This window comes from Aplysia californica, unplaced genomic scaffold (assembly GCF_000002075.1).
Source record: "Aplysia californica isolate F4 #8 unplaced genomic scaffold, AplCal3.0 scaffold00024, whole genome shotgun sequence".
Lineage (NCBI taxonomy): Eukaryota > Metazoa > Mollusca > Gastropoda > Aplysiida > Aplysiidae > Aplysia > Aplysia californica.
The window spans coordinates 532,131-545,663 of NW_004797294.1; the positions used below are offsets into that span (position 1 = coordinate 532,131).

Here is a 13,533-nt window from a genome sequence, read left to right on the forward strand (position 1 = left end):
GTGCTTTTTTGTTTGGTAGAGGAGAGGATGGGGGAGGGGGGAGAGGGAGTGGCGTGTCACCAAGAGACCTCTCCATGACTGCCGTCACTTGTCATTGCCAGCCGTCTGCTTGATAGGAATTATCGGCAATTATAGCTAGGTGACATTATAATGACCTCGCTAAATGTGCTGCCGTCTACGACCGATAGAAATGGAAAGTTTATTAACACGACGCCCATAAAGAGTGGAAGCAAGGAAACGTGTGAAGCAGTGGGCGAACGAGAGGGATTAAGAATTAGACGGGGTGAAAAAAAAGAAGAAATCTCGAAGAATGGAGAAGGGCGGAAGAGTATGAGGCAAATGTATGTCATGAACTTTTGGATGACTGCCCACGAAATATTATATTGTATTTGTATGTGTGTGAGTGTGTGTGTGTGTGTATGTGTGTGTGTGTGTATGTGTGTGTGTGTGTGTGTGTGTGTGTGTGAGAGAGAGAGAGAGAGAGAGAGAGAGAGAGAGAGTTGGGAATGAAGGTAAGTATGAGAGAAAGGGACTAGAAAGCGAGGAAATGGAGCGAGAAAGGACAGGGAGAGAAGGGAGAGAAAGAAAGAGAAGGAACAGAGATGGAGAGACAGACACAGAGAGAGAGAGAGAGAGAGAGAGAGAGAGAGAGAGAGAGAGAGATTGAGAGAGAGAGAAAGAGAGAGAGAGACAACGAGGAGGATAGTGAAAGACAGAGACAGAGACATGGTCGGAGACACAGAAATATAGGTAGAGATAGCATGAGAAAGAAAGAGAGAAAGACAAAAAGAAATAAAGACAGACAGAGAGAATGAAAGACCAGAACAGAAGAGAACAGAACAGAACTAAGACAAAGAAATGAGTAGACGGTGGGTAGGGAGAGTCAAGACAAGATGAGACATGCCCACGACTGTAAACGTGACGTGTCATGTCATCGACTTAATGGGAACTGCTGGCATAATATAACGATGGCACTATAACTGCTTCTGAACGTCCATGACCGCAGGGGGGAGACGTCCATTTTATTGGCGTGGACAGATTTAGGCAAGGTCTCGTTTACTTGACATCATCTGTCTCAAGGATGGTCATGCTGATCTCGGAAAGGGAAAGAGTACGGGTTGTCATGATTGTTAATGTTTCCCGATCCCCCACGGGCATAACTTAGGTACTTTTTAAAGAGGGATGCGTTGTTCTTTGGCTGTCTGTGACAGCCAGCCGAAATGAGGAACGGTAAAGAGTGAAAGAGTGGGTACTTTGAGAGTGTTACAGGTATGGCCTACCTCTCTTCTTTACCTCTGTTGCTTCTGTCTGTCTGTCTGTCTATCTGTCTGTCTATCTGTCGTATTTTTGTCCATCATTAGATGACCTTTACTGTGTTGTCATACTTGTCTTTACTCAATCAAACCAACATGCAAACAAACAAACTAAGAAACAGGCAAACAGACAAAAAATACAAAAACACAATCAAGTTTCTCCCACGTCTTGGAATCGATATCATACTTTTTATGCACAGAACTTAGCTTCGATTTGCAAGATCACAAAAATCTGATAAAAACTTTCTGGTTTTGTCTTGTCAAAGAAGCACTTCAAATCAGAGGAGCATATTTGGCGTACATTTTCTACATTGAAGGGAACATTAAACCCTTATTATCATAATGCCACACCACATAATGATGGGATAGCTGTCCATACCTTAAAATTAAAAAGAATGCCGTGCCACATCATCTCAGTAAAGCTATCTTTCCACCGAATCTACTGTTCCTTCACGTTATACTGCAACCATCACACCAAACAATATCCCACAACACGCGACGAAACTTAACGATACTATTCCACACCATATTAAAACACAGCGCACAAACCCTTTACACCACATAATACCAAACTAAACCACACCATGTCTTACAATCTCTCAAACACTTCACCTTTCACTACACCATATCATAGTATACCATGACATATCAGAGATTCTGACGTGGTATACGAGAGCTATAAGAGGAAACAGACTGTGTGGTTAACCCATTTTAAGGGGATTGTGATTTTATATAGTTTGTTAAGGGGGAATCTTGAGTTGCTAATCTTATCTCGGGTGATTCGGGGTACTCTCTTTTAAGAAAAAAATATCCTGAACCCTCATTAAAAATATCCTGAAATCCTGAACTCTCGTTTAAGAAAAAATATCCTGAACGGTTCGGATCCCGTGGAAAAGGGTGTAAAGAAACACACTATTTACGAATCCTATTGTTAAATACATCTTGTATCAAGAAGTCGGGCAAAATCTGGACAATTCTAGAAATCCGGATTTCCTGATCTATCCGAATAATCGGTACCTTTGACTTATGCCACACATATACTAACAAGTTGACGTAGGAAGTGGAGAAGTGGGATCTAAGTTATAAACCTTTCACTTACACAACAGTTCTTACTGTAATTCCTCTCTTCTTACTGTAATTCCTCTCTACACGACCAATTTGAGGCGTTTACAACTGAACTTTAAGACACCCAAATGTATTCCAGTTAAACCTTTTTTTTTTCATCCTCTGCTTTTTTTTAAAGGAGGGGGCAGGGAGTGGGGGAAGGGAAGGAGCACGGAGGGTAAATAGAGTGGTGGTTGTGGGGGGGGAGCAGGGAGGGGGATAGAGAGGGAGCTGGGAGTGTGGAAAGGAAGAGAGAAGCAAAGAGGTAGAGAGCGGAGCAGGGATGTAGGCAGGGTTGAGGGGGGGGGGGGGGGGCAGGAAGAAAGGGTAGTCCTTCTGTTTTATCATTTGTAGAACCCTTCACTTCCATCCTCATGCAGATACACAATCTCTTCGTCCAGAATCAAGTGTATTACTTTGAGGAAAGATCAAACATGGAACCAGCCTCCTTATCGGCTTTAGTTTTATAAATGCTCCTTTGGGCGTCTCTACACGAGCATCTACAAACCCAACGACGTTACAGTTACTCTCCTTGTTATTTCAATGATTTTTTAAAAGATAAACATAAGAATGGCATGTCATGAAGAAAGAAAAAAATAAGATTTGACTTTGATTGGCGATTACGGTGGTCCAGAAGCGATTTCAGTTAGCGCTTTTGCTCTTGTTAGCTCGTGTTTGTGGAATGGTTATTGTAGTCTTTAGTTACTGTTAGTTTTAAAGAAGGGGAGGTTGTTTATTGGTTATCATTTCAGCTGTCTGATTTGCTTTCCTGTTGGCGTTTGTTAGTTTAGGGTTGTTTTTTGTTTGTTGTTTGGTTTTTTGTTTTGATTGAATCTTTTGGGGGTGGGATTTTTTGTTGTTTTTTTCTGTTGTTTTTTTAATTTTTGTTTTACGAGAGGTGTGTGTGTGTGTGTGTCGAAGAGGGGGGTGGGGGTGGATAAAGAACAGACGACGTTTAACTTGACCCAAAAAGTAGATGGACAAAAATAAAAATGGTACAACAGTCCATTCACTCATGAAGATTCTGTCGATTCAACATTTTTCACATCACTGTCAGTCTGGGATAAATAAAAAACATATTAATATTAGCTTTTCAATACGTAAGATAGATTCTGATATACAAAATCATGTTGTACAGTTAGTTACTTTCACACAGCAAATCGCTATTCTCTCCCTCCCACGTTAAAAGCATTTTCAATAGGGCATATCAACTGGAATATAGGCAATATTTGACAGTGGGAAAGTGATATCTCGATCGTATAGTTGGTGGGTTGGAAGTGACGCGGTCAGTCTGAGAGGTTACAATACGTATGTATGTGCCCCCTTTCACCCTCTTCACACCTCATTGCACTAGTTTTTATTAACTTTGGAGTTACAATTTTCCATTAGGCTATTTATTTTTTCGTTTTGCTCTTCTAAATAAAAAAGGGGAAGAGTTTTGTTTTGTTTGTTTGAATGGGGTTTTTGGGAGGATTTTTTTAATGTGGGGTAGAGATGAACACAAAAAGTAAATATTCCTAACTTTGCAATCCCCATCATTAACATGTCAAGCGAAAGAACATGCGCGCAAGGCCTCTATAAATAGATACACTCTAGAACACCCAATACTCAAAAGATGGCCCTGGCTATCAGTTTAATCTAAATTGTCCAACCATAAATTTTAGCTTGCTTTGCTCGGGTCACGAAAGAAAAAAAAGTTTTTGCGATCGCGTTGGCGGGTAGCCTCCAACACTCAGGCATCCGCCCCCGCCTCCTTTCAACCTTTGTCTCTCTCTCTCTCTCTCTCTCTCTCTCTCTCTCTCTCTCTCTCTCTCTCTCTCTCTCTCTCTCTCTCTCTCTCTCTCTCTCTCTCTCTCTCTCTCTCTCTCTGTGTCTCTCTCTCTCTCTCTCCCTCCCCCCCCCCCCTCTCTCTCTCTCTCTCTCTCTCTCTCTCTCTCTCTCTCTCTCTCTCTCTCTCTCTCTGTATATGTGTGTGTATGTGTTTCTGTTTTACTCTAGGTGTCTCTCTCTGTCTCTTTCTCTCCTTCCCTCTGCCTCTTTTTTACCTCTATTTCTCAGTGTCTCTCTCTGATACTGTCTGTGTGTGCGTATCTCTCTCTCTATCTCTGCATCTGTCTGTTTGCCTGTCTATCTACATGTCCGCCTCTCATCTGTCTGTCTGTCTGTCTGTCTGTCTGTCTGTCTGTCTGTCTGTCTGTCTCTCTCTCTCTCTCTCTCTCTCTCTCTCTCTCTCTCTCTTTTCTCTCTTCTCTCTCTCTCCCCCTCTCTCTCTCATCGTCACTCTTGTCTGTTTTTCTTTTCCCAACCCGCTGAACCGAGCAAAGAATTATCATTTCCTTGTTTTATGGGGCGATGGTTCCACCGGTCTTCTGGTCAGGCATAGACTTATTCTCTCGAACGAGACCAGGGCTAGACACACGTTTTTACGGGCGGTACTGCCGCCACCGTTATCTCCCCTGAATCAACCGGATGGCGGCAAAGTTGAGGGTTCTGGCGTCGAGACCAATCACATTTATGAGGCATCGTGGTGAAACCAGGCGCTCGTCAAAATAATGAATCCAAAGAAACTCACATTTTTTGGCCATTAAGAATTTTTAAAATTATTTTTTAGAATTTTCTTTTTTCTTTGGATCAACAACTTTTATGTCAATTTCAAAACACATTTCACCTATTTGTAGGTTTTATTGAAAAACGTTGCTCAGTGGCTCAAAAATGTTATATGTGCAGTTTCCAAGGACACCCAAGCTCTAGAAGTCATCAAGTTTTGACGGCCATTTTCTCGCTAATTTTACAGCCCACACCAGGTGACGCCCAACCTCCTGAAATAGCAATTATCTCGACTCCTGTTCACGATAAGTGGGGTTTATTTTTTAAACAAAAGCAAGAGAAAAGAACAAGCTGTTAGATGATACCAATAAATCTACGTGCCCCTAAATTTGACGAGCGCCTGATTCAACCGCGTCGAGAGAAATCACATTTATACCCCTACCTACCCACTACACTACTCGGAGGTTTTATGTCACAGATTGGTCGCGCCGTCTGGAACCAAGATACCCTGAACACTTTTATAAGCAAACTGATTTATTTCATTATTTAACTGAGCCATCTGTGGACCGGACGAACTGACCAGCCGGAAATAGGGGTGAGGTTAAAGAGAGAGGAAAATCCCATTTCCTTCTCGATATAAGGGGAATATGTCGCGTTCATCCTGTGTTATACGAGAGCTAAAAAAGGGAAACAGACAACGTGGTCAGCCAATCTTAAGGGGTTTGTGATTTTACGGTACGTTAAGGGGGATACTAATTTTGTTGATGTTAAATTGGGTGGGTTGTGGAACTCTCATTTAAATATGACAAATAAAGGTTGAAGTATTGCGACGTTTTAAAACAATGATATATAGATTTGCTTTAGTTTGTGTGTATGTGATGATTGCGTAAGTTGGTAGGTGCATCTGCACACACGTGCGTGTGTGTTTGATGTGTGTTTGTGTGTGTGTGTGTGTGTGTGTGTGTGTGTGTGTGTGTGTGTGTGTGTGTGTGTGTGTGTGTGTGTTTGTGCTTGTATGTGCGTTAATTGTATATCATTGTAATTGTGTGTAAAGTATGGAAGCGCACATTTCCGTGATATTTACCTAGATTCCGGCCTATCGAGGATCTATCATTTTTATGCCATTATATATCCATTCAATGAAACACATAATTTACCCTTGTAAGTATTTTACAAATCTGTACTTACGTGGTCTAAGTCCGAGTGCGTAAAACGTCTTCAGTTTTTAAAAAAGTTTTTTTAGTTTTAGTAAAGAGTTTTACGGCACTTGCAACACAATAAGGTCATATGAGCGCCAGAAGATTAGAGTTGTCACAAGAGAGTAACAAATGTAAAAAAGAAGGAGGGGAGATAAGGACGATAGATATTTGACAGGAAAGAAGAAGCAAACCACACCAGGGCACCCGCCAACCACCCACTCAGTTTTTTTGTTCACGCACCCCCCCCCCCCCCCCCTCCTCTACCCGGTTCTTGAAGCCATATTAATCCATCCCATGTTATACGTTTCTCAATCATAAAGCGCCAGATCTGAAACAGACATTGGTGATTATGGTTCCCCATTCATTTCTCCGCTCAGATGCTAAAAAAAATCTTTACATCCTGCCTGGTGCTTCCCCGTCACCTTTTTGTACAGGATTTCCAAATAAGTTTCTTTGGATATGCTTGCTTCTTTTGCCTTCTATTTACACATTTACCCGGAAAGTATTGTAAAACTTGCTCACTTTTTCCGTCCTTCCAGGTTCCGTGGAGGGCGAGTCCATGTTCCTGTTCAACCTATCGTCACTCCGGCCCACTGAGCGTCTCCTGCACGCAGAGATCCACGTCTACAAACGACGCCTCAAGCCGTGGGTGCGCCACTTAGACTTGGAACTCATGCTCTACCAGGTGGCGCCACACTACATGAGCCAGTCTGGACACTTGACCATCAGAGATGGCGCCACCGGCTGGCAGTGGTATGACGTCGGCACGGCCGTTCGGGGCTGTCTGGATACCAGAGATCCCAGACCACATTTGTTTGGTTTGAGCTTTAGAGCGCAGCGTCCTAATGGGAAGGTAAGACCGGTGGCTTTGAAGAAGTTTGGGAGACATCATTCCATGCCGTTTCTCGTTGTCTACTCGAACGAGACAGAAGCAGTCCATTTTGAGCAGTTGGATCATCTAGCGGACAGGCTTCGAATGAGAGAGGATGGTGACTTCCGCGAGTCGGAGAATGATAGTAATTTTGAGGAGGATGATGAAGATTTCGAAGAAGATAATGTTGAAGATATTGATTTAGATCTGATCTCACGCGAAGAGGATGACGATCTTATGGAGTCCTTGTCACCATCTACTTCCTCCTCCTCCTCATCTTCTTCCTCCTCATCCTCCTCCTCCTCCTCATCCTCTTCCTCCTCGTCATCTTCATCATCTTCGTCGTCGTCGTCGTCTTCCTCTTCTTCTAGTGAAGACGAAGATGCTGAAGATTTGTTTGCAGAGTTTGGTGTGAATCTCAAAGAAGGAGGAGAGGAGTCAGAAGAAAAGTTGAATGATGACGTCGATGACGAAGACAGCGATGACGACGACGAAGACGACGACGAAAATATGTCTGGGAAGCTTCGTCAACCGAAAAGCAATATTTTGCCAAACGCTAACCAAGTTCCCCTTGAGTTGGAAGAAACTATTCCACAAAGGAAGAAGCGTTCCATATTCACAAACGAAATCCCTGAAGACCCTGCAGACTTCGACAAGTTCCGATACAACCGCCACCCGATTCCGCAGACACATCCAGGCATTCTGAAAGCGAGGAAAGAGTCAAGAATACAGCTGGGGAAAGGCGGGATCATCCCGTTCCCAGACCACCATGTACAGCGAAAACATCGGAGGAAGCATCGAAAGCGAAAAAATCGTAAACGATACGGCCGAAAGGGCAAGAAGCTGAAGATTCCGAAAGGGTGGAATCATTATCAAGACACTATGGTGAGAGAGAAGGAGAAAAAGGACTCCATGGGTGTGTGTGGCCGGAAGAAACTTGTAGTGAATTTCGCTGACATCGGCTGGGGCGATTGGATTATCTCCCCGCAGTCGTTTGAGGCGCACTACTGTGTGGGGACGTGTCCTTTCCCGCTGACGAAGGTAAGGAAACAGATTGACTGAGAACTAAAGAGAAAAATCATGTGTGGAAGTGGTGTGTGTGTGTGTGTGTGTGTAAAAGTGTGTGTGTGTGTGTGTATGTGTGTGTGTGTGTGTGTGTGTGTGTGTGTGTGTGTGTGTGTGTGTGTGTGGAAAAGGGGAGGGGTCGGAGGCGAGAAGCAAGCCATGAGCTAGGTTGGAACTATATTTATGTTTCTATACACTTACTGAATGTGCACTTGCTTGGGGTGTCCGTGGGTAGTGGCTACAGCTGCACGTGTCCAAGACAACCAGAAGGTAAAGAAACAGATTGAATGAGAACTAAAGAGAAAATGCATGATGCGTGGGAGTTGTGTACGTGCGCGTAGAACACGGGTGAGGAGCTAGCCATGAGTTAGATTCGAACTGTATTTATGTTTCTTTAGACTTACTGGATGTGCACTTGCATGAGGTGTCCAGGGGTAGTGGCTACAGAAGCACGTGTCCAAGACGATAATGAGCCCATTGCCCAGGAGAAAGGTGGTCATCTTAGACATGTGGCCATCCTGGAGAGTTAGTATCCTTATAAAGTATGGGGAAAAAGGTATGTGGGGAGTAGGGTGAGGGAAACGCTCTTTTGTACCGGTGATTGTCTTGGACAGGTGGTTATTAGAGCTGGTTTGACTGCGAAGATGCCAGTTTGTCACAGGCTTACACTGTGCCCTGCATGATGAAGTTATCACTGACACTTAAAAAAGAGTAAATTAATGGTTGATTGATTGTATGAATTGAATTTTATTTTTCAATTGTTTTTAAAGAAAAAAAACATTCATGGTTGAAATTTTACAGAGTAATTTAAATTTGCTTTGATTTGCATACAAAAAGGAAAAAATATTGAACAGCACAGGCTGAACTGACATTTTAGAAGGACTATCTCTACACTACCAATTGGAAGATGGAGAATAAAAAACTTAAGTTACAACTACAGTGTTAAAGTATTGTACTTATGACTGTCATCAATACTCAAATACTTAAATGAAATTGTGACAAACTGGGCAGCCCCCTTCGACTGTAGCTTCACAGTGCCAGCATTGTGACAAACTGGGCAGCCCCCTTCGACTGTAGCTTCACAGTGTCAGCAATAATTCCGTACATTGCCAGTTGCCATGGGGATGGTGGCCACCTTGGATATTGTGTGATATTTTCAAATCGCTAAACGTTAAGCTGGGTTTTTTTTAGAGATATGTAAAGCATACATCACTTTTTGTGATATAAATAAGTGATTTATCAAAACATCAAACTGTCCTTCCACACAACAGAATATTGTAATATTCTTGGATGTTTCGTTATTATGAAATAGGAAATATTTGACAGTGGGAAAGTGATATCTCGATCGTATAGTATAGTTGGTGGGTTGGAAGTGACGCGGTCAGTCTGAGAGGTTACAGTACGTATGTATGTGCCCCCTTTCACCCTCTTCACACCTCATTGCACTAGTTTTTATTAACTTTGGAGTTACCATTTTTCGTTAGGCTATTTATTTCTTTTTTTTTTCGTTTTGCTTTTCTTTTCATTTAGTTTTGTTTTATTTTAGGGTGGGGATGGGGTTGTGGGTGGGAAGGGTCCCAACAAAGAATATTACAGTAGTCCCATTTTCACAAAGTATTATTCCAGCTCAGATACCAATGCCCAACAATTGCCCTCGACCCACTGAGCGTGTCTCCGCATCGCGTAACCATTATGGTTTTAATACTTGTCAAGCTTTCAACCGTTGAAAACGTTTTTTTCTTCCTATTCGTGTTGAAGCAAAGAAAGAGCCTCAACAAACCCGAAGTCAGTAATTATTAAGTCATAAAAAGAACTCCATAGACGTTTGTGGGGGGGGGACTCCTTTTCAGACGTCGTAGCTACAATCAGTTCTTTATAATTTGCAGTCGTGTATGTATAAAAGACTCCACGAACCTTTCTTTGAAGACAGCTGCTATTGTTATCATTTTTATTTTCATTTGATGAAGCTCGTGCACTGCACTAAATCAGAGGTGTGGCTTTTGTTTTGTGGTGGAGAGAAAGTACCGAGCGGCATCTTGGAATACCTTCTTTTGTGGCTTGCTTATAATGTAGTTACGTATGTGTAGTATTTGGGGGTAGGGGGTGGGGTGTAGAGGGGGGCGGGACAGGAGTACGAAAAGAAATGTACAAACACGTTTTGGCTTCTTTTTTTTTTTTTTTTTTTACTGTAAACGCATCTGTAGGAAAAGTACCAAACGACATAATGTTTATTATTTCTATGTCTTTGTAAGGATTTATTGCTATATTGTTAATGAGAGAGAACCCTCCCTCCCACCCCCCACCCCCACCCCACAAAAAGGAGACCTTTGTATCCTTCTATTTTTCGTGCAATTGTGAGAGGGGAAAATATTAAGATATACATGTATATTTTATACACTTTCACCTTCTGCACCGTGTTTTGTTTGTGTAGGTCCAGCAGTTGTGGGGTAGGTCTTTTAGTATACACCAATGTCATATAAAAACTTTGCGTTGGGATTTTGGGTTTACGTTGTTTCGAGGGTTTGTATGTATGTGTTTGGGGTAATGAGGGGGTGGGGGTGGTGGCTATCTTTTTCCAGAAAAAGTACCAAACGACACAGTGACTTTTGGTACAGTTTCGAAAGCCATGTGTCCTCTGCCCCACCCCCTCCCCCCAACCTCCCCTTTCCCTCCCTCCTTCCTCCTTTTTTCTCCTTCTTGCTGACGTCGGAACGTGAGGGACGTCCGGAATGGCGGAAACGAATTGCCCCCCTCCAGGCTAGGGACGGCGCTAGTCTGTTTCCGCGGATAATAAATTTATTATCCTCCTGGTCTGCTGTCTCGCTGGGCGGGCGAATCGCTGAGAAGTGAAATTACATTTTGAAGAGAGCCTTGGTCGCCCCTTTCTGTGTGGCGTGGTGGCTTCAGTTCGTTGTCTACCACATACAGGGTAAGGTGGGTGGGTGGAGGAGGGGGGAGGGGGAGAAAGAAAACAGCAGAGATCGCCGTGATGGGAAGGATACATGAATAATAAATGCATGAATGAAAGATAGAAAGAAATGAAGGATGTAAGTCACGTTTTTCTTCGTTTCAGACCGAAAGTTGAATAATAAAATAAGAGACGTTGGTAACAGCACGCTTCAAAAGGACAAAAGTACCAGCGCAGTATCGAAGGGATACGTAGATCTATACGCCTGCGTTTTCCAACCTAGGGGGTATCACCCACTAAGTGGGTGATCTGGTAATTTTGGTGAGCCCGTGTGGATCACCCGGGTAGTGACAGATATTATTTAATTCTCGCCTGAAAGTACATCTAGATGGGTGGTACGAAACTTTTAACCTCTCAAAGGTGGCAAAAGTGTGTGCTGACTATAAAAAGGCTGGCAAGCACTGGTATAAATAATGACCGTAATAACACAATGGTGAACATGACAAATGAGTGGCTGCTGAAGAATTTCTGCTGTGGGGCTTACACATTTTTTTTCTGAGGCTTTGTATGTTCTTGCAACTTTAGACTGATGACAAACTTGTACTTTTGTGCTTGAAAAGGACGATGTAGACAAGTTAACAATGTTAAAATGGTAGACGACTTCTTTAACAACTATGGCAAACATGCTCCAACGTCGACTTATACGCAGCACCCCAGACCCTTTTATCTTGTTTTTCTTTTGTCTCTTTCTGAACGTGCCAAGTGTAGTTTGGGAGTTGAAAACATGTGCGACAAATGATAAATAAAACATGAATGTACTGAGTAATACTAAAAGTTTTCCTTTGCTCATAATAATGTGAGTTGAAACAAAAGCTAGAACAAATTTTTACTACCTCGAAGACTCAACAATGCATTTGACTATGCAAGTAGAGATGATGAAGGAGATGTGAAAATATTTTTGTAGTCTGCTGCTGTTTCTGTTTTTATTTCATTTTTGTTGTAGTTACTTACGCCAATGATCCGACTGACCATGAACATCACTGTAACGAACTGTGATATTAACCCTTTCCCTCTTCCAGTGTCGTTCGTTTTGACTTCGGTTAACAAATTAACACAAACAATGATTTAATAGGAGGGGGTGGGGGGGGGGGGGGGTAATGTCATCCTTCCTGAAATAGTATGACTAACTCTCTTAGTTCTGTGATCCCCACAGGATAAAAGGGTGTGGCTTTTAAAAGGGTCTTAGTGACTCTTGCTGGAATTTGACCTTAATTATTTTAAACTACAAAAACAAGAAACAACAACCAATCCCCTTATGAACAATTTGCGGAAAAGAACACAAAACACTTTCAATTTCTAAAAGAAAAAAAAAGAAAAAGATACATTGCCCATGTGACCAACTTGCTTAAGGCACAAAAAATCCTCAAGTTCGCACAACAAAATACGACTGCGCATGTTTCTACTTCTCATGCTGGTCTGTATATAACGTTTCCCAAGCAGACACTGAGAATTCATAGCGTAAAACAAAGCAAAAACAAACAAAAAATGGCCGCCGTGACGTCATACAAAAAGTGTGGAGAGTGGAGGATAAATGGGCGTACCACCCAAGGCGAAGACCGGGCAAAGAATAGTGTCCGACACGCGTCTCGGAGATGACGGGGATTTGTCGAGGAATTAGCGTGTGGCTTGACCCCTGTCCAGCCGCCTTCCCTTGAGGTCTGAGGTAAATCTCTCTCCCAGTACTTGTTGCCACTGTCCGCAGTAGGAGAGTTCTTGTAGTATAAAGACTCCGTGACGGTCACAGTAAAAGTCAATAGAAAATCCTGGTTGGCCCATCTAATATAAAAACCGACTTGTTTCGACTAACTGTAGTTTTCATTGATAAGATCACGTTCTGTTGCAGAAAAGCAGTATCTTAGCTGCGTGTGTGTTTGTACTGTAAATCTAAGATCTCAACTGAGTGAAGGGGAAACGTGTGTGTGTGTGTGTGCTGGTGTGTGTGGTGGGGAGGGGGGGGGTATATGCTTCCAAGGTACAAGTAAATCGGGGGTTTAAAGGAGACATGATGGAAGGTTGTAGTATCTAGCACGTAGACCACTCTGGGAGATTAGGTTTTCTTTAGGAAAAATATGTTGTACCAAAACTTTCTTGAGAACACAATCCTTTAAGCTTCAAAACCGTTAAGCTTGTCCAGGAAAATTCTTCGTTTTGAAGTACAGAATTAGTTCTTGTTCCAAACTGAAGTAGAATTAGTTATTTTTGCGTGACCTTTTTCCTTTGTTTTGTTTTTGTAAAGTGTTTACGGCGCTCGCAACTGCATAAGGTCATATGAGCGCGCGGAACACACCTAATATTTTCAGTTGGTAGGAAATTTTGAATTTTGCCTGGGTGGCGGCCGAAGCCTACTGTTATCGATTTTAGACCACCAAGGGATCTTTAACGTGCACAATTTGCACACGGGCTCTCCGAGATTTTTCGCTCTTGTCAGAGAAGGCTAGGTGTAGATCTTTCCTACCAGAAGATCAG

The 13,533-nt window shown here is 42.5% G+C and overlaps 1 protein-coding gene across 1 annotated transcript in view; it reads left to right on the top strand.

Annotated features, from left to right (window-relative positions):
* LOC101852750 overlaps positions 1-13,533 on the top strand; it is a 92,804-nt gene that overhangs the window by 52,477 nt on the left and 26,794 nt on the right. The window contains exon 3 of the mRNA XM_005090956.3: positions 6,703-8,075. Within this exon, the coding sequence (XP_005091013.1) occupies positions 6,703-8,075 (1,373 nt within the window). The remainder of the gene's footprint in view (positions 1-6,702; positions 8,076-13,533) is intronic.